We start from the raw sequence: 19420 nt of genomic DNA, 5'->3' as shown, positions 1-19420 counted from the left end.
AATACTGCATTTTGCCACCCTTATTGATGTTTGGGGGCTATTAGGACAACCAAGGAGGAGGAGGTTACTCTTTGCTAGTAAAAGTCTTGTTCTGATGGTGTTGTTATTACAAATAACTCTTGTTTTAGTGGACACATATTTGGAAAACAAAGATACCTCTTAAGGGTGAAACGCTTTCTGGACAGAGAGGTGGTCACAATGGATCCATATTTGTGCACATTATCAGAGCAGATCTGGCTACTAACACATTTTTTGGGTACAATTCCCCATTCAAGAACTGCATGCATGGTATATTTTTTTCCCAATGGCAGGTGCCCTCTTTGCAATTTCCCCTCCAAATGTATTGCTGCCTATTGACTGGTATTGGCAACATGGCTGGAATGACTGAGGACAAGGCCTAAGCACTGTGCTGGTCAACTAAAATCACTTCCCTAAGTCAGCTGAGTGGTTTGCAACTACCAGGTTTGTTTTGGTTCACAGTTCTTACCGAGTTCCCCGGTATCTCAAGAACTTCTTTACACCAGAGAGATGGTCTGTGTGGTTTGCAGGGAGTATATTTGGGCTTGCATTTAGGGTTTAGCTGTTCTTTCATTTCCACTGCTGCTTTTGGCCTTTGGACCTTCACTTTCCCCTTCTACATCACATCGTTTACCAGGCAGTTATTCTCTTTGGTCCCAGTGTTTTTGCTGTTCTTTAAAGAGATATGAAGCATTCTACCTGCTGTCTTTCCCACAATCATTAACACGGATCTTACAAAGTCTTTGCCTTGTGTGCACCACCTAGAAACCTGAATTCAGCTGGTTGGCAGATGTCTTTTATCTCCTTGCATTTTCTGAATTTTGCAATAGACCAAGGACTTGCTATTTCTATTTTTGTTTTGTGTGTCTGTGTTAAAAATCTGATGTGGGTAGGAAATCAGGTTTGTGTAGATTTTTTTGGAACAGACATATAAACTGTTTTATTTCAACAGCATACACTGGACGTATTGTGAGGCTGCCAGCAATGTGTCTCCATAGATGTTTCCTCATTGCTGTTGACAGTAACCAATTGCCTTCTCTATTTTTGTTAGAAGACAGGTTATATCTTACTCTGATGGCTTCTTCCCCTACCAGATGCTGATTCAAATTTTCATAAAGGCAAACTCCTGGAAGACAATCCTTTCCCACCTTAGATATGTCTTTGTTTTGCTCTCCACAATTCAAACACCTATTAGCTCTTCCTGTTTCAAGAGCAAGGCTCCCATCACAGTTACAATCATCTGAACCTCTGCTGAAGTTGATGTAAGATAAGAATGGCTATAGTTATCACTCTATCACATTGCATATTTCAAGGTTTTTGGAAAAAATTGAAACTCTGTGAGTTTACAACTAGTAATATGAGCTAAATTAGTATTCCAAGTATGGACATGTAAATGCATTGCCTTTAACTCTTTAGTTATTTCCAAGGTTTCAGTGACACTAAATTTCATTTTGGTTTTAGTTTGCATTTGGGTCTATTTTCATGACCAGTTAGCTGAGAGCTGAGCTTGTGGTCATAATCTCTTAGAGTGTCTGTCCTCTTGCCATCAGTGTCTGTACAGAGCACCACTACCATGACAGTGGCAGTGAACCTTGCCAATTTGCCCAGCGTACGTGGTAGTGTTTGAGATCCATCCTGGGGCAATTGAGTCCCACCAACCATCACTCAGGGTGTGTTTTGAGCCTGCCCACCTGCTAGGTCTCAGGACACAGCAAGGGAGATGGTTGCCTGAGCTCCCAGTGCTTGTCACAATCAGTGGAAGGCAACAAGTGGTTCTTTTTCAGTAGCAATTAAATAATTATGTTCCTTTATAAAGTGAGCTCGCTTGAGTCTGTGTAAGGATGAATCTTGTTTGTCTTCTGAGCATTGACTATCCTGCTTATCTACTTTCTGAGCTCCTGCTTTTTATGTAAGCTTCTCCTGATCTCTTGTCTCCTATCAATGAATTGTTCTTTTCTTCCCCTCACCCATTTTTTTTCTTCCTTCCTGAGTATTCTGAGAGGTAGGTGTGCTATAGATGGATTTTTCTGAGCTATTTCCTGATATAGCTTCCTTGCCTTTCAAACTCCTTTCACCAGCTTTGCTGCAAGGAAGCTCCAGTGCACTGTCTGCTGTGCGTAGGCTACTCATTCTCCTGGTGTGTCTGCTCTGTGTAGGCTACTAATTCTTCTGGTGTGTCTGCTATGAACTGCTTGTCCCAGGAATTCTGTGAGCGAGGTAGGGAGTCTTTGCTCTAATTGAAAGGAGCATCTTTCATTCTGTGCCATCTGATGCTTCAGTCTGCATACTTTTTCTCTTGAGAGTCTTCTAATAATTTTCTTAGTCCTGGTGCTGTTTGTCAAGCTACCAAGGATGTATAATGTGTCCTGAGTTGTAGCTGCTGTTTTGTGTGGCACCAAACAGAGCAGCTTGCAAGCTGAGTGCCACACACTTTCTGTTTGATGTTTTACTTAATGTGTGTGGTGTCTCTGTCTCCAGACAAGACAGCTTGTCCACCTGTGATAATTCATGTGAAGACAGCATTGGTGTAACAACTGTGTCTAAGCTACTTCCTTCTTCAGAATTCCTTCTTCAGCATTATCTTAGAGCACATGGAGCATGAGGTGAAAGACTTCATGCTGAAGTAAAGTGAGGTTCACCTGCTCCATGCTGTGAAAGTTCCATGTTCTAACACAGGACAGGTCTAACACTGAGGTCTCATGCTATTTTGTGAGGGGCCAACTCCCTGCACATAAGTCCCCCACCCAACTCTGATCTTCACAAGCCACATGAGCCTTGCCATTTGCCTTTTTCCCTGACAACTTAGAGTCATAGAAATTCACTCCAAAACGCTAGGGCTCATGTCTCCCTTAGCTGTGGTATTTTCTATGCATCTCTGATATGAGTTTACTTGTCACAACCATTACACGTGACCCAACTGGCAGAGCAGTCACCTCTCTTCTGATACCATCCATAAGACTTCCTTCTGCAGTCTCCTCTCTTCTGCTACACTCATATCAGCTTGCTGAAGAGTATGCACTGTTTTCCTCTTAGAGCTGTTCCTAGCAGCTCCTTTTAAGCTGTTCTAGGTCCTACTGAAGAGTCAAACAGATGCAAATACTGTCACAGAGAAACTGGTGGGGGGCAAGGAATGGAAGGGCTGCTTGCAGTGACAGCTTGCCACTAGCTCAGTTCAGCTGCTGTGCCAGGATGTGCCACTTAGTGATCTGACCAAAGTCAGTACATGGAATGTGACCTTCCAAATGCACCTGCATAGAGAGGAAACTGGTGCTCGGAAATATCATCCCACCGGAAACTGAACATAGGAGGGTGGATCCTTGATTTGCCACTACAAATCCTTCGAGGGTCTCTCTGGGGCAGGCTGTGCGCAGGAGCTACAGACAGGTGTCTCCCTGCGGGAGAAGCAGGGCACAGAAAGCCCTTCTGCAGGGCAGATACTCCCCAAGGCCTCGCTCGGTGGAACAGCCGCTGCAGCTTTTAACTTCCCAATGAGGAGAAGCCGAGCCCGCAGACGCTGCTGCCGGCACACCTGCAGGCTCACACCGCCCCGCCGCCCATCGCCACCCATCCAGCCCCTGGGCCCTGCTGGGGGACAGCCCCGCCGAGTGCTGACACAAAGGGCCTGGGCAGGCCTCCCGAGCTGGCTTTACAAGGAACGCTGTGGCAAGGAAACAATGGAGAGCCGCCCCTCTCCGCCTTCCCACTGGCACTTCCAGCGCCGGGAGCGGCGCGCCGCCGCTAGGCGGCGCCGCGGCGGGAAACGGTGCCGGGAGGGGCGGAGCATGCGCAGTGGGCGCGCCTCGCCCGAGCCTCGCGCCTCCGCCCCCCGCCCGCGCCGCCGCCGGGAGCGGGAGGAGGAGGAGGAGGAGGTGGAAGGAAGGAGACGAGAAGGGAGGGAGGGAGGCAGGTCCGGCGGCCCTCTCGGGTACCCCCAGCGGCGAGGGAAAGATGGCGACGCTGGGAGGCGAGTCGCAGCCCTTCCCCTCTGCTGCTCTGGCGGCAGCTGCCGGGGTGGGCGGCGGCGGCGGCAGCGGGGCGCTGGGTCTGCAGGCGCCGCTGAACCGCGGTCTGGAGCGGGCGCTGGAGGAGGCGGCTCACTCCGGGGGGCTCAACCTGAGCGGCAGGAAGCTGAAGGAGTTCCCGCGCAGCGCCGCCGCCCTCAGCCACGACCTCTCGGACACGGTGCGGGCAGGTGAGCCCGGGGGCGCGCAGGGAGGGGGCGGCCGGGGAGCGGGGAAGGTGGGTTTGTTGAATAGCCAGGGACCCCCTCCCCGCCCTCTCGGGCACTTTGGTGCCCCCCAACCTCCCTGTGAGGCGAACACCCCCTCCTCACCCTTTCGTTCGCCTTCCCCCGGGGCCCGTCCCCACACGGAAGCGGAGCCCATCCCTATCTCTCCGTGGACCCTGTGCTTTCTTTATTCCCCCCGCCCTGGTGTATGAGGTAGGTGTTTGCTTCCATATGGCTGGGTCTGTGCTCGCTCCCCTCCATCCCCCCACTCGGCGTTTGGTGAGGCAGAGCTGCCTCTCCCGTGGCGCACTGGGGGAATGTGTGAGGAATTCTTGCTCGCACCTGTCTTCTTCTCCCTCTGGGGAATGTGCGTCTCTGTGCCCGTTTTCCTCGACTGCTGAGGTTTGCGGTGGCAGCCAGCCCGCCTTTGATTCAGCCGCGGCAGGAATGCACACACAGTGCCAGCGTGGATAGATACCTGCTGCTCGTGGGTGAGCCCACCTGGCACGGAGGGGATGCAAGTCCGTGTGTAACTACATCGAGATACTCATGTACCTCTGAACGTGTCACCTGTTTGCGTGCCATAGGTGGAGGCATGTCCATAGGAAGACTGTTAGCTGTGCAGGTGCCCCAGAGAGCGTGCTACCTTTCACAAATGCCACTTGTTCAGCATTGGGGCTGACATCCCCCCTTAGTGTCCTTACAGTCGTATAGCCACAAGTGCCAGCTCTATGCAATACTGTCTTCCAGGGCAAATGTAGAGAGAAATTCCCATCTTCACAGGCACTGTATTTATTCTATAGTGGGGGACACCATCATTATGTAAATCTGCAGAGGGAACAGGCCTGACAACCCTGCAGGCAGGAGTGGTGAGGGGACAAGTATTCAGTTTGTGTTAACTTGTTCTCACACCTTTCTTCCAACTTGGAAAAGGCACGCTTATTTCTCACCTAGGGAGGCAGACCCACCTCAGAGGGTCATATCAGTTTTCCTGCCCCTGTTTATCCCAGATGATGAAACCTAGTCCCTTCTTTACGTGGTGGCACTAGGTAGAATGGTGTGAACCCGCATTAGAGGAATGTATTAGTGTATTCCTAAGGTCTTCCGTGTCCAGCCTCCACATGCCTTTGTGAGCCCATTTGCCTGCTGGAGATAGTTGTGTTGTGGCAGCAGAGCAGGAGACGTGTAGTCACTTGTTCCTGTCCCACAAAACAGCAGGTGCTATACCTGCATGCAGACGTGTGATAACATGAATCTAAATTCTCAGCTACTCCAGCACATAAGGGCATTTATGCCTTCCTGTATGTGGAGACACATGTCCTCCCTGGTTATTGTATCTGTCTAGAGTTAGTGCCTCTTATGTGTGGTAGGTGTCATGTGTTACTGTTGTTTAACTTTGTTACTTGACGGCTGTTGCTGAGTGGATTTCACACTGATCGGTGTGAGCACCTATATCATCATCTCAATAAAAAAAAAGTGAAGGAAGCTTGATGAATGAAACTACCATGAATTGATAGCATGAGTTACCATACTAACCATTAGCTGACTCAGTAGCAGATATGAAAGGCATGGTAGAGGAACTGTATGTGGTTAAAATTACTTTCAGCTTGTCATCCCAAGCAAGGCATTTTTTAATCTCGATTATTTTTTAAAGTTGAAATCTAGCAGACATGCCACAGTACAAGAAAATAGTTTGGAAATACAGAAATTGAACTTCTTTAGTTTGACCTAATATTGAACCAAACTGCTGGAAAACCAAATTGTGTACTGAGGAGGTTATTTACTGGGAAGAAAATGGTTTGATTAGTAGTGATTGCATGCTAGAAATTGTGTATTGTGTAAGTATATGCTGTACAGGCATGAGCTGTGTGTAGTATGGACAGGGAGCACCTGCTTGTTACATACTTGCTTGTTCTGCTGATTTTTCTAGGAAAAATAATCTTTATCTTCAAACATGATTGTGCTTTTGTCAGAGTTTACATGTAAACTTTCAATATGAAATTGAATGTAGAACTGTATTTTCATTCTCTTTTTGTTTTATATAAACAGTAGTGTAGGTCAACCCATGTTGTAATCTTGTGACAACAGCAGCCCTTTTATCATTATCCCATTTTTGGAGAACACCGTGTTAATCTATAGTTGCTCTAAGGTTTTGTTTGTAACAGCTTGTTGTAACCGCTTAATGGGAATTGCCTTGAAAGTTGTATGTTGATATATTTCCAAAAAATCAATGTTGTTTTTTTTTAATTTGTTACATTACATAACAAACAGATAAACAGAAGAGATGCTTGGGTTAAGGCCAGATTTCTGAAACTCTTGGGGTAAACTCTTGATGGGAATTCTCTCTCCTGCTTCCTCTCCATAAATGTGCATGGTATAAAACTTTCCTGTGCTATGTGGAATAGATCCTTGAAATGAGTGACTTACAGTTTTGGATCTGATGTGCTGACATGTCTCTGAAGTCCTGAAACATTGTGTTTTGGTAGGGGTAGCCTTTCACTGCTTTTTTGAGGGGAGGAGGGGATTGCTAGTCTCACTGGAAAATGGAGACACTCATTGATGTAGAGATTAGTGAGGGGGATTCAGTTTAGAGGTCTGAGGAGCAGGGAATTTCCAGAAAACTGAAACCATGTCTGCATTTGACAGTGTTCTAGTATTACAGACCGAAAATATTTTTTTGATTCAGAAAGTGATAGTCTACAGCTTCTCTCAATTAAAATATTATCAAACTTGTTTTCTAGAAAGGTTATGAGTGCTTTTTATAGGTCTGAGGAAGAAAAAACGTGATCGACTTTAAGTTCTCTGTTCATGCATTTTTTTCCCTGCAGTTAGAAGTCAGATTTTATATAGCAACTGATGCACTTACAAAAGAGACGTGGCTTGTTTGCCTGTAGAAGCTGGGATGGGATGGGATAGTTTGATTTTTCTAATTCTTGCTGCAGTTACATTCTGTAGTAACTCCAGAAGCTGAACTGTACTTGTCACTTTCTATTCCTGTGGCTTCTTGTTATGCTTTTTCTTCTGTGACTTTTCTTTGCATTCAGTACATCTCAGTTACAAGAATGTGATATAATTTTTCTTCCTCCGTCTTTGAGAGTTCTGCTCAAGTGCTGAGTGACCTGGACAGATTGAACTTTCAGGCAGGATCTCTGTGCAAAGAATGGACTTTTCATGGTGTCCAGCACTGTTAGAATAAAATAAAACTTCTATGTAAAGTGTCTTGAGTTTAGTCAGACGTTTTAAACCACAGTGTGGATGCAATGCAAAAACCATTTCAAAAATAATAAAAGCTATTCTTATCACTTTTATTACAGGCTGGGTTATGCAAAAGGCAGTGGCACAGTAATCACACAGTTCTTAAGTAATAGCATGCAATTATATTCTTCCAAACCACTGGGAATGCTGGAAGCATGTTACTTTATAAAAGAGCAAGCAAAGGCCCCAAAGATGTAGCCATGGCTGCCTACTGTATTACTTCACCTTCCTTCTGTGGGCTTTGATTGTATTACTGACAACAGATCCTCTGAACCTTTTCTGGTGAATACCTGCTTCATCCATTTCTATGGGGTGAGTTAGGCACATGAGGAGGGATTACTTGCTGCTGCTGGCAGTGACCTGGCAGAGAAAAAAAATAAATTCTTTAAATTACATGCTAGATTTTTAGAAAATAATTACAAATTAAAGTATTTGATTGCTACTTTGGACAGAAATTTTGGAAGGGATGTGTGGGTTTTTTTTTTTGGTGCAATAATATGCTGTCCTACCTGCTGTTTTTAAGTGTTTCTAACTGGACTGCACTTGTCAGACAATGCTGTGTTGAAGACACCTTTGCCTGGCAGCATCTTTGAAATAGTTGTTTTGACTGTATAACTATGGATTTTCTTTCAAGATGGTTGAAAAATAACAGTATCACTGTGAGTGGTGATGCTGGTTCAGGTGCAATATGTTCCTTTCATTCTTCTTTGCTGATGACAGCAATAACACTAGTGTTTCTTGTTCCACACCCCCCCCCCCTTTTTTTTAAAATTAAGTATGATGTGCACGGGGCTCAGACAACTTCATGTAGTTAAAGATGTTGCTGCTCCGTGCAGGGGAGTTGAATTAGATAACATTTAAAGGTTCAGTCCAACCTAGAGCATTCTGTGATCCTGCATACATTAGATTGCCACAATTTAATCTTATTTATTTTATCCCCCTGCTTTATTGGGGTAATTCTTCCTTCATGTCTGAGAATTCTTCTAATTGCAACAGTAGATGTGCAATTGGTTCCACCTGTTCTGAGTGCAGGTTGTACTGGGCTGGATGTCACACATCCAGACTGGTTTGTTTGTGCTACTCCACACTTTCAAATACCAAATATGACCAAATAGACTCTTGTTTAGAATTTGATTGTTAATTGGCCACTAGGGAAGAAGATATTTTATATGCCCCACTCCTTTTAAGAGTTCTCTCTAATAATTACTTCGAATAATTCATAGTTTTGTCTTCATACTTTGATTAAATTGTGTGTTTTATTGGGTAAGGCAGAGATCCTATGATTTTACTCATTTAATCTAAACTCATATCAATAAATAATCTCTTTATAAGACTAAAAAAGTGAATAGAACTCTATTTCTTTTTAATTTCAAAAGTCAGTCCCTTCCTACAGCCCTCCTGTGTTTGTTTGAAGATTTCTAACCTTACTGTTTTTTTGCTCAAATAATATCTTAAGTATGTTAGGACAGGGAGAGAGAATAAATATATTTGCTTATTATCACCAGTGAATTGAATATTACCCTGCACCTGCAGCCAAAACTTAGGAGATGAAGTATATGTCTTTATTATAATGTGTTGCCCAGGCAATTATGTAGCTGTTGGTCTTAAGTAGAAAATGTGAATGTGTCCTTATTGTATGTAAATGTATTATAATGTCAAGTTACTTTACTTAAATAAAAAAGGGAAAATTTGTGGCGAGCTAGGCTGAAAGAATAGTGCAGGAGGGAATCTGCTCCAAGGACTTGCAGCTGTACTGATTACCAAGGAGAGGAAACATCTGTGTCTGGCCAATCGGTTTGAGGGATATAAAGGAGTGGGATAGCTGTCCACTAGTCACAGGCATTTGCAGTTGGAGCTTGAGATTGAAAGACTGCTGGAGTAAGAGAAGGAGGCTGCTGGCTGTGCTGTGAGGAGGCAAGGGACATGCAGTTGTGTAAGGGACAGATAAGGTAAGATGATGTTGTGTGAGGGAGAGTTAGGGTTAGGCGGTTGGGAAGGGGACATCTTGGGTTCAGCCCATCATGCAGAATGAAAGGAGGAGTCAGAACTGTGTGGAACTGTCTATAAGAAAAGGAATCAGTACTGTGTGAAGCTGTCAATAAGAGGAGGATTGAGAGTTATCAAAGAGAGGTCTATGAAGGAAGGAGTCAGAATTGCATGAGAGAAAGTCTGTAAAAAAAGGCATGCAGAATTTGCAAATGAAGGACTGGTGGGAATGCCAGTTAAAGAGCTAGTAGTGATACCAGCCCTAGCCATCTTGACTTAACTGTGACAAGGAGATGTAATTCTTATGGCTAAAAAATGAAGATAAATCAATTTTGTTGTATTCATTGTTATGTGTCCAGCAGTATATGTAACATTATTATGTATTTAACAGCTTCTGACACCACCTGATTGTGTGGTCTAGCTGGACATCTCTGTGAAAGCATATTCTAGCTTCCTTTTTTTTTAATTCATAAGTAGTGCTTTGGGAAAGAGCTTTATCAAACTAAAAGAGTTCTTTTAGAAACATTGATGTGCATAGCAACTTATAACTGCAGAATACCATTTAGAAGCTCTTGGCCCTTTTATTCTTCCTGAAGCCTGACTATATCTTTGCTTGTGGATCTTATAAACACCAAGGCTGTTGACTTCTGTTGAAATGAGTCTATTAGTTCTGTTGCTGTAGAGTCTAGTCAGTGGTGCTTTTGAAAGTTACCTCTTTGTCTGGGGACTTATGCTCCCATAGCTGAAATGTAGCCAGTGACTTTGCAGGTGCTGTTAGACTCTCCTCAGCACAAAATAATGTGAATTAGCTCAGACTTGTTGCATGGAACAAATTATGAGTCCACAATTGCCTGGTTACTTTTCAGAATGTGGCTTGAACAGATTAATGGCTTTCTACCACTGACTGTGTGTGTGTTTCCCTTGTGTTTGTTTTTTTCTTTTTGACTTGCTCTGTAGAGAGGCTTCAAAACTAGGGCTAAGAGGTAGGAAAGATGCCAGCCTAAAAAGCATTGGATGGGAGGAAGGGTGAAACCCCTTTCCAATTTCAGCAGTAAAAGGCTCTGCTGTGGATTGAACCTTTACCCCCAAAGTCAACTTCCCCTTTAGGGTGGCAGTTTTTTAAACGGCTCTGCCTGGAATTGCTATGTTTTGACATGCTCTGCATGTATATGAATAAAGGCTGAAGATTTTGTAGAAATGTTGTCATTTTGTGCATTCTTGGTCAGTCTGCTTGGAATGACTGACTCTGAGCAGAAGTGCTGTTATGAAAGTCAAGGTGCTACAGGTTCCTTTTCAAATGCTTTTAGACAGGCAGTTTTGCAGATCCATTCTCCTGTGATCACTGGTCTGGTGGGAGGTAGAAGCCAAATATCCCTGCATTGTTTATGAACCACCTTTTAGTCCTTTCCTGGCCTGTTTCTATTGTGTCTCCAGCAAAAAAGTGTCTTGGTTTAGACATCTCTTAAACAGGAGAGACTGTATGAATCTTAACACAGTTACTGTACACAGAGTTTGGAAAAAATGGAATACTTCTGTGAGGGGAAGAGGCTGGGGCAGAATCGGCTGTGACAAAGTAGAATGAATATTTGCGCAGTAGAGCTGTGGCTTGGAAGAGGAAGGGGGCAAATGTCAATGCAATATGGGTTTGAACAAGGAAATGGATAAGAAGATGATACTGTTAAAGGCAGAAGTGTTATAGAGAAAGAACTTATAACTGTTGAAAGAAAATATATGAAATCAATGAAGGGAAATGTGTGTAATGACTTGGGATAATTATCTGAAATCTGTAAAACTGAAGAAAAATGCCAGTTATGTTCAAAATTATTAGAATTGTGTGCATAGAGAATCAGGTTAACATGGAGAAAATTGTTTGGCTCCAAGATACATGACATTTACAGGCTTTATGCTACAAATAATAGTTTCAAATTCCTACTTGAAAATGCTAACTGTTGAAGTTTGGGAAGCTTAGCATCCATTTGTCTGCATAAGGAAAATCCAATGATTTTGGTGCTTGCAGAGTTACAAGATCAACCAAGAAGGAGAGAGTGGTGTTTTGTGTATCAGGATGAGCAACCTCACTGGGCCACAGGCTGACTGCTCATTGTTCTGCCTGCTGTGTTCTTGCTGACTGTTAGTAAGCATTTGCTAGGTTTGTGAACATTCCCAAGATGGTTAGATTGCTAATTCACAGTTGAAATTAAATATGATTTAAATAATTGAAATGGCACTTCCCAAAACAGAGATATTTTAGACTCAGACCAGAATTACAACAAGTGTACCCATTTACTGTCCTCTGATGTGTTAAACTGAAAGAGCCAGAAACATTATCCCTGTGTTTGGCAAGCGGATTACTGTCAAAACTGGAAATGGGTGTTATGTCTTCTGACTGTTGTGTGTGACTCTGCTGACCATGCTGTGCAATATACATATTATGCATCAGAGCAGTTCTTTGAAATGATACTGATGGAGTTAAACTTCTGGAGGAATAATTTCTTTCTGCTAAATTTGTATATAGATGTGTCTTTGGGGGAGGAGTTAATTTATGAAATTCTAATGCTTCTCCCCAGCGTCTTTTTCTAAGGGTGTCTTGCTGGCCAGCTTTTTATTCTTTTTTTCCTTGTATGGTGCAGAACACCCTAATGCCTGTAAACCTCCTAACTATTTAAAAATAGAAGTAACAATAACAGTCTTTTGTCCTCCTATCCTAGGCTGTAGGAGAAATATTCTTAAAGGAAAAAAAACAAAAAGTCAAAACTTGTGAGATGATGATCGTGGCAGAGCCAAAGTAGGGGTTGGTTTTGTGCGTAATTTGGAGCCTGAGGTTTGCACTTGCTTTTGTAGCTGCATGAAGTGTTTCATGTTCAGCTGAGCTTGTGTGCATTTAGTTAAAAGCTAGCTGATAAGTTCATTATGATTATGTGAGGTAATTCTTCTAGGAATGGTTAGAGAAATTACTGGAAGTAGCTGGAGGTTTTAAATATCAGAATAGTGTTTTTTATGAGAAGTAGCTGAGCACCATGTTAGCAGTGCTAACATGATCTGTGCTGCTGAATGGATAAGGTTTTTATGTAAGTTTTCTGTAGATGGGTGATTTTATTCCTTGGCGCGAAGTGCGGTCGTTGTAATGTTTTTATTTCCTTTCAGGACCATGGTGCTTTAAAATACTAGATTAGTAACATATTTAGTTTCTAGGTTTTGGATTTAACTATATGAACTAGGTATTTTCTACTGTTGTAGCCTGATAAATATATATTTCTGGTAGGTGGTGACATTGCTGGAACAGCTGGCGATTAATATGTGTGTGGAGGATTTAAGAAAAAATACTTTTTTTGAGTTAAATAAAATTCAGCTAAGTACATTTTGGAAGTATGTTTAAATATGGCATGCAACTTGATTTCATTATACTGTAAAGAATACTAAAATACGACTACAATACTAGTTTATGTTCTAAAGTAGTATGTTTCAAAAGTAGCAAAATGACTGCAAATGACACTTTCACTTCGTGTCTGAACATACATGAGGTTTTTTAGTATCTGAAGTCTGCATCTTGGTTGTGCTATTTGCAGTGACACCTCTCTTTTGTAGCGTTACATTAGACAGGCAAAAAGTAAAAACGAAAAATAAATAAGATGGGGGAAAAAATCCACCACATTTAAGTGAAGAGAAAAGCATGAGTAAGAAGCTGGATCTGTTGTTTTGGTGAACAGAAAGAAACATGTTCATAAAACATGTGTGCAAAGACAAGTCACTGAAACTGATGGAAAATTTTTGTAAAATGGGCAAAAATGAGATAGGAAAAGAAAATTGAATCAGAGATTAAGCCAAGGAGAGAAGTGGAGCAGAATACACCCCTGGATAACCTTTACAGGGTAAGGCAAGATACCAAAAAATACAGGTGCAATAGTTTATGTATAGTTAAGAACCTTACATGAGATTATAAAGACAGTGAAATTGTTATCGTGGTAAGCAAAGCTTTTATTATTAAAATTATTTTTTGTACTGTTTGAACTTTTAACTGTTTGAAAACCTGATGACAGGAGAAATAGGGATTATTGGACTCTAGACAGGTAGTACCATTGCTGCTATTATATTACTGTGTTTTGAGAATACTGAGGGTTAGTGGAATTAATTCAGTCTTTTTCAGGCAGGGCAAGGACAGTAACAACAAAGTTGTCTGTCTATTCAATGAGGAAGGAGGAAGAACATAGTGTCATTCATATGTTATATAATTAAAAACTGCAGACAGTTATGAAGATTTCTGGAATGGGTGTCTGGTCAAAGCTGAAAGGAGCTTTCTCAGCAGTAGGGGCAGGACAAGGATGCCCTGGTTACTAAAGAGAGCTGTGATTGATCAAGGGGAACAATTTAACCCGAGGTTTCCCCATGATCATTTTATTTTGTGTTGCTATGGCTTCTTGTTTGCTTGTTTTGTTGTTGCTTTTTGAGTTCATCCCAGTTCAAGGAAGCTGTCCTTTGCCTTCTACTTTGTACAGTGCGGTTTCCCTGCTCGGTAGGTTTTGTCTGTGATCCCCTTTCCAAGGTTTGAATTCCAGTCTGGCTGAATGCCTGCTCCTTGCTTGTGTTCCACTTAGCAGCCGTTCAGATTGTCTTGTGTTACTGACTTGGTTTTTTTCCTCACTCACATGTGTCCTGTCACTTGCAAGATTTGCTGCACATGGTGTTTTATTTTCCTCTGCTTGCTAGTGTGTTTGAAGGAAGATGTATGACCAAGAATATCCTTGTGCCATCCATCTGAAATGTTTCCATACTTTGTTTGGTTTTGAGACCCATCAGTACCAGTTCTTTCTAGTTTCTGTACAGCATCAATATGATGATGTAGCTTCTTAGTCATAATATGCAGAAATTAAGACTGATTTACTGAATTGTAGCTATGTTATAATAGATGTTTTCCATTCACTGTCTGAACTTTCAAATGTGATGGAAAACTGTTATGTTAATTTGGCAATGTGTAGTTTTAGGTGCTGTTTTTCTGAGGTTTTATTTGGGGGGAGACAAAAAAGGCTGCAGAGTCTAAAATTGTTTTTCATTTAGAAAATTGGAAAGTTTCAAAGTTTCTCCCCCATATTTAGAACTTTTTTATGTGCTGTCTCAAATTCACCATAAAAAGTGAAGATAATCTGGGAGATTTACTGCAAAAAGTCTTTAATGCAAGTGGTGATGGTCATATGATTTGAAAGAAAATATGAACTAATTTAAAATAAGCAGTAACTTCAATTTGCTAAGGTTTTGTAAGGGAATTTAGAGGTAAGACACACTATCATGGTGTAGACTGAGACACTTTTGTAGCGTGGTATTGCTGCTATTACTGCTCTGTTGAAGTGTGCTGAGTGTGACTTTGACATTCAGCCAACCAGCCAGGAACTTCTAAGGGTGGAGAAAGTAGTCTTTTTAATTTCTTGTAACTTGAAAGCCTTTTATGTAATTATATTGATTGTTGATGTAATGACTTTAAGAGCTTAAGTCTTTATGTCATTAATATAATGACTTTAAGATTTCTACTTTTAGTTGTTCCTCACAAAGATCTTGCTCTATGTTTGCATTAAATAATTACTGTGCAAACTTTGCTCAGTGAATTATTTCATTGTTCTGTAATGATGCAGGTTATTTCTGGTTGTATGGATAGGAAAAACTGAGCAGCAGGAATTTTGAATGGCTTAATCAAGATCTCAGAACAGATCAGAGACAAAGCTGTGAATGGAATCCAATTTTGGTTGGTATTTTTTGGAGTTTTTTTATTGTATGGTCTTTTAAATGTCAGTGTATGATATCTTGAAGAATGGGTGTTGAGGCATTTCAATTAGTTTTGTTCTGGAAGATGTTGGGATAGCAGTAAAGACTTAAAGCTTCCATTAAGGTCTTAAATCTTGGGAGTGGTTTAATGTATTAACACAATACAGAAACTCACTTTATAGTAGCATCTGGTACAGGTACACAGCTCAGAAATAGTCTCTCAAAGAATATCACTATAGATTTGCAATCAGTTAAGAATCAGTTAATGTGAAAGAGTAGTAACATTGCACAAAAAAAAAAAATCAGTGTTTTTGCAAGAAGTGCTGTACTCCTCCTGCCAGTTTTCATATCTTTGTACATTTGGCTTCCTAGAGAACTGAAAAGGTTATTTTTGGCCTAGTGCCCTGGGCTAAAAATGGCTTCTGGAATCTCATAGCTCTGTTTGGTGTTGAGCAGTTCTGTGTGGTAGTAACAGAAATGCAGTAATTGGTAGTCTTGCTGAAGCATTTTAGTTATGCACTTAAATGTTAAGCTGTGGGAGATGTGGCTCTGGGATCCCTCCAGCATTCCATTTATCAGAAAAATTTAAGCCATGTTTATCTATGAAGCATTGGTAGCCTGAAGAAAGAGGTTTTTCTACAAGTATTTGTTGGAGAGAAGTAAGAGACAGTGTGAAGTTTAGCCTCTGCAGGAAAAGGCTCTAAAATGAAGAAATTAATCAGGGTGTTGCTGTGGGAACAGTGAAACTCAAGCCTTGCAGTTGAGACTGTACATGTAGGTAATAGGAGTCTGTGAAGTTTCCTTGTTTCTATCCAGTGTTGTGGGGTTTACCTTTAAAAGGGAAAAAAAATCCACCCCAACCCTAACACTGCTGTTCCCCCGTGAAACAAACAAACAGACCAGTTACTAGATGTGAATGTGTGCTTATTGTAAATGAAAGTTTCTAAATGATTTCTGAGTACTTTGGGTGGAGTTTTAAACCAGGAGTTTGAAATAGTCAGGAGAAGAGTGAACAGGCTAGTTAAATCTGAAAACTCTAATACCAATAAAAAGTCTGAAAACTTGCAAAAAAGGCTGGAGGTTGCTTCCTTCTATGTGCTTCACAGATGTGCTAGCTTTTTCCCCAATTTTGTATTAGACTAAATAGGAATAATATATGGTGCAGCAAGAAAATAGTTTTCAGTAACAGAATAACAGAATTCATTAAAAATCCACTTTTTTTAAAAACCTTTTTTTTTCTTTGTGTGTGTGAAGTCAACATGGGTAAATTCTTCATGAGAATCAGAGTTTTTCTAGATGTAGCTTCTAAAAATCTGTAGAACTCTCGTTTTAAAATCATCCCAGAAATCAGTATTGGGTTTTTTGTGCTCTAACTTTGTAATGTAAGGCTTTAACACAGTAATCTGGAAATATGGACAAAATAAAATGAGTTCTGATCAAATCTGTGATCACACAAATTTGAGAGGGTCAGTCTAATGAATAACTTTTCAAAGACAGTTACCAGATTTTGTTGTTGATGCTAAGGCTCTAAAATGAAGAAATAAATCATGGTATTGGTATGGGGGTAGTGAAGCACTGGCATCTCAGCCAGCTATTTACCTCCAGGATTAGTTTCTAAAATGCAAATCCTCTTGTTCTATACAATTTATGAAAAACAATAATTCCAGATCCACTTCTGTAGAATACCTGTGCTCAGTCTGCAGAAGGCTTGCATTTTGCTTACTGGACTAAGCAGAAACCTTGCCAGCTTTCCTATATACAGGTGTCCCTGTAAAACAGTCTTTTGTTTTGTGTTTTGATGGCTATGTACTATATACTGGTTATATTTCTCTCTTGTAGCTTTTAGCCAAATAGTTTTGCTATTTTTAGAGGTTGCTTTTGTTAAGGTACTTACTGAAGATAAATTACATTCCTGGTTAACGTTATCTGAAGGAATTAGTCTGTCTAAAAAACTATCTTGTTTTTCAGTGTTCTCATAGAAATAAAAACATTTGCAGGCAGGAGGTACTCCTCTGCTTGTAATTGATTCAGCTTGGAAAAAAACCCCAAGTATTGCTTGTGCTCAGTCTTAGTGCATTTACATTGTCATTGTGTGTATTAAATATATCGAGTGTATTATATATAAATATTTCACCTGCTCCACTTTGTGTGGTAGAGTTCTTTTTCATGTGTTTCTAAACCTTTCCTTGGTGCATGAAATAGTGATAGCATGAGGATAACCCAATAAATGTGTGTAAAAAACAGAATATAAGGTGAAATATATTACTTTATTGGTAATTATTATGGTTAATAAATTACGATTATGTCAACATAAATTTGTTTTTCCTGTGGAAGATGGTAAATAAATCATTGTGAAGCAGTCTTGCAAGAAAGAAAATGGTAGAGGGTAGTAAGCTGCCAGGGCATTTTGCTTGATTAACAGAAGCTGCTTGCTTTTAGAGGAATTTCCCTAATACCCAGAGTATTTAGTCAGTCCTGTTTTCTTTACCAGATGTCTCACCTTATTATGTTTGCATCCTGATGCTAATGGACTGTTCTTGCTGGAACATGTTGATGCAGTTGATTGGTCTTTATAAAAGAGACTTTTATGTTGATACAGTTCGTCCCTCTGTTTAATGCTGGCCATCAATTTTCCTGGCTGAGTCTGTGTATCTAGATCAGAAATCCATGGCTCATGTGTACTGTCTCAATTTTAAAGTATGCCAGTGATAATAGTATGATGGATTATATATTTCCTTTGGCAACAAATAAGAGATTACACAGCAATTTTGTATTTTAGCTTCAACTTCTGGTCATTTATTTATTTTTTTTCTCTAGACAAGCTAATACACTGTAGCGGACTTTTACTCCTCTGCAGTTGTTTATACTTTTTTTTTTTTCCTTTTGTATTTAGTAAATGTAGGTAATTGATTAATGAGATATAATTCCAATTACAGGAATTTAGGGTGCCACTGCAGTTGTCCATCTAGCTTCCCGCTGAAAGCTGCTGCCTGTTTAAATAGGATGGCAACCTAAATGGTGATGATGGTGGTGGATTTAAACTACTGGGACGGGCTTTGGGTTGTGGTGTTAAGGAGCTGGCACGAGATTTTGCCTGCTGTGCCTGTTCTTGGGAAGGAAACCTCAGAGCAGTGGGGGACAGAGTTGAGCCTATCTTACATTGCTGTAATAATTATGGCAAGGGCTTGTAAGAGAGTCCTAAACAGGTGAACCTTTGGTGTTCTGTGAAATATGATTTCAGATCCCAAATCTTGCAGTTTCCCAAAACCTTGCAGGTTTTTGGATGCTTTAACAGTCTTATTGTCTTTTATTTTGTTATTGACAATTGGGCATAGCAATTTGTGAGTTGCTTTGTAAATACCTTCCTTGGGGTAATGTGTGTTCAGCTTATTTCTCATTAGTCACTGTTAATGCACCCAACTTTCATTTTAGTAATTTGCACCTTAGACTTGGTGGGATTGTCATTGTTCCAGGCTTATGCTATCACTTGCCAAGACTGTGATTCTATGATCACGTTCTTTCTTGTTGTATTTTTACATTTTTGTATGTTAGAGTTAAATATTACCTTGATTGTGTCTGACCTAACATGTGCTCCAGGTCCCCATGTATCTGTAACTTGGCCTTGCTGTTACTTACAGCACCATTACCAGCAATCACTCATGTATTTTTTTATCAGTGGTGGCTCTGTATTCCAGGGAGGAAAGTATTGAAAATTCTGACTGATGCTGGGTTGTGAAGAAATAAAACTGATTGTTTGTATGAGACACTTAATGATTTCCTTGAGGGTGTTGTTCATTTTCTCTGAGTAGACATTGGATTAGCCTTCTACAGCCACATAAAAATGACTGATGTTCTGGTGTGAGCAAATAAAAAATCTCTGCTAGTAGATAGTATGTTTGTATGAAGTTGTAGAATATTATTTATTTCAATAGTGTGCAAATCCTAGCTTATGACCATGTCTTTTTAAAGATGTCGAGGTGGACTTTTCTTATTGTAATAATTTTTCACTTGTGTCTCCTTTCATATTTTGTGTAATATTGAGGAAGGTTTTAAATAAAATATAGATAAAATTGCTTAATAATTAACCATGCCTCCCTGAGTATCTATCCTAGAATGGATTGCTTGTCAATTCCTTTTATAGAAACAGGATGTTTTGGTTTTATGAATGTGGATTTCTTGGGA

The 19420-nt window shown here is 40.7% G+C and overlaps 1 protein-coding gene across 1 annotated transcript in view; it reads left to right on the top strand.

Annotated features, from left to right (window-relative positions):
• Positions 1-3966: 3966 nt before the first annotated feature.
• Positions 3967-19420, top strand: part of LRCH1 (leucine rich repeats and calponin homology domain containing 1) — a 105097-nt gene continuing 89643 nt past the window's right edge. Inside the window, 1 exon segment of the mRNA XM_062487709.1 lies at positions 3967-4210. Coding sequence (XP_062343693.1) covers positions 3967-4210 — 244 coding nt within the window.

Source organism: Cinclus cinclus, chromosome 2 (genome assembly GCF_963662255.1).
Source record: "Cinclus cinclus chromosome 2, bCinCin1.1, whole genome shotgun sequence".
NCBI lineage: Eukaryota > Metazoa > Chordata > Aves > Passeriformes > Cinclidae > Cinclus > Cinclus cinclus.
This window is presented reverse-complemented; position numbering and strand designations above follow the sequence as displayed.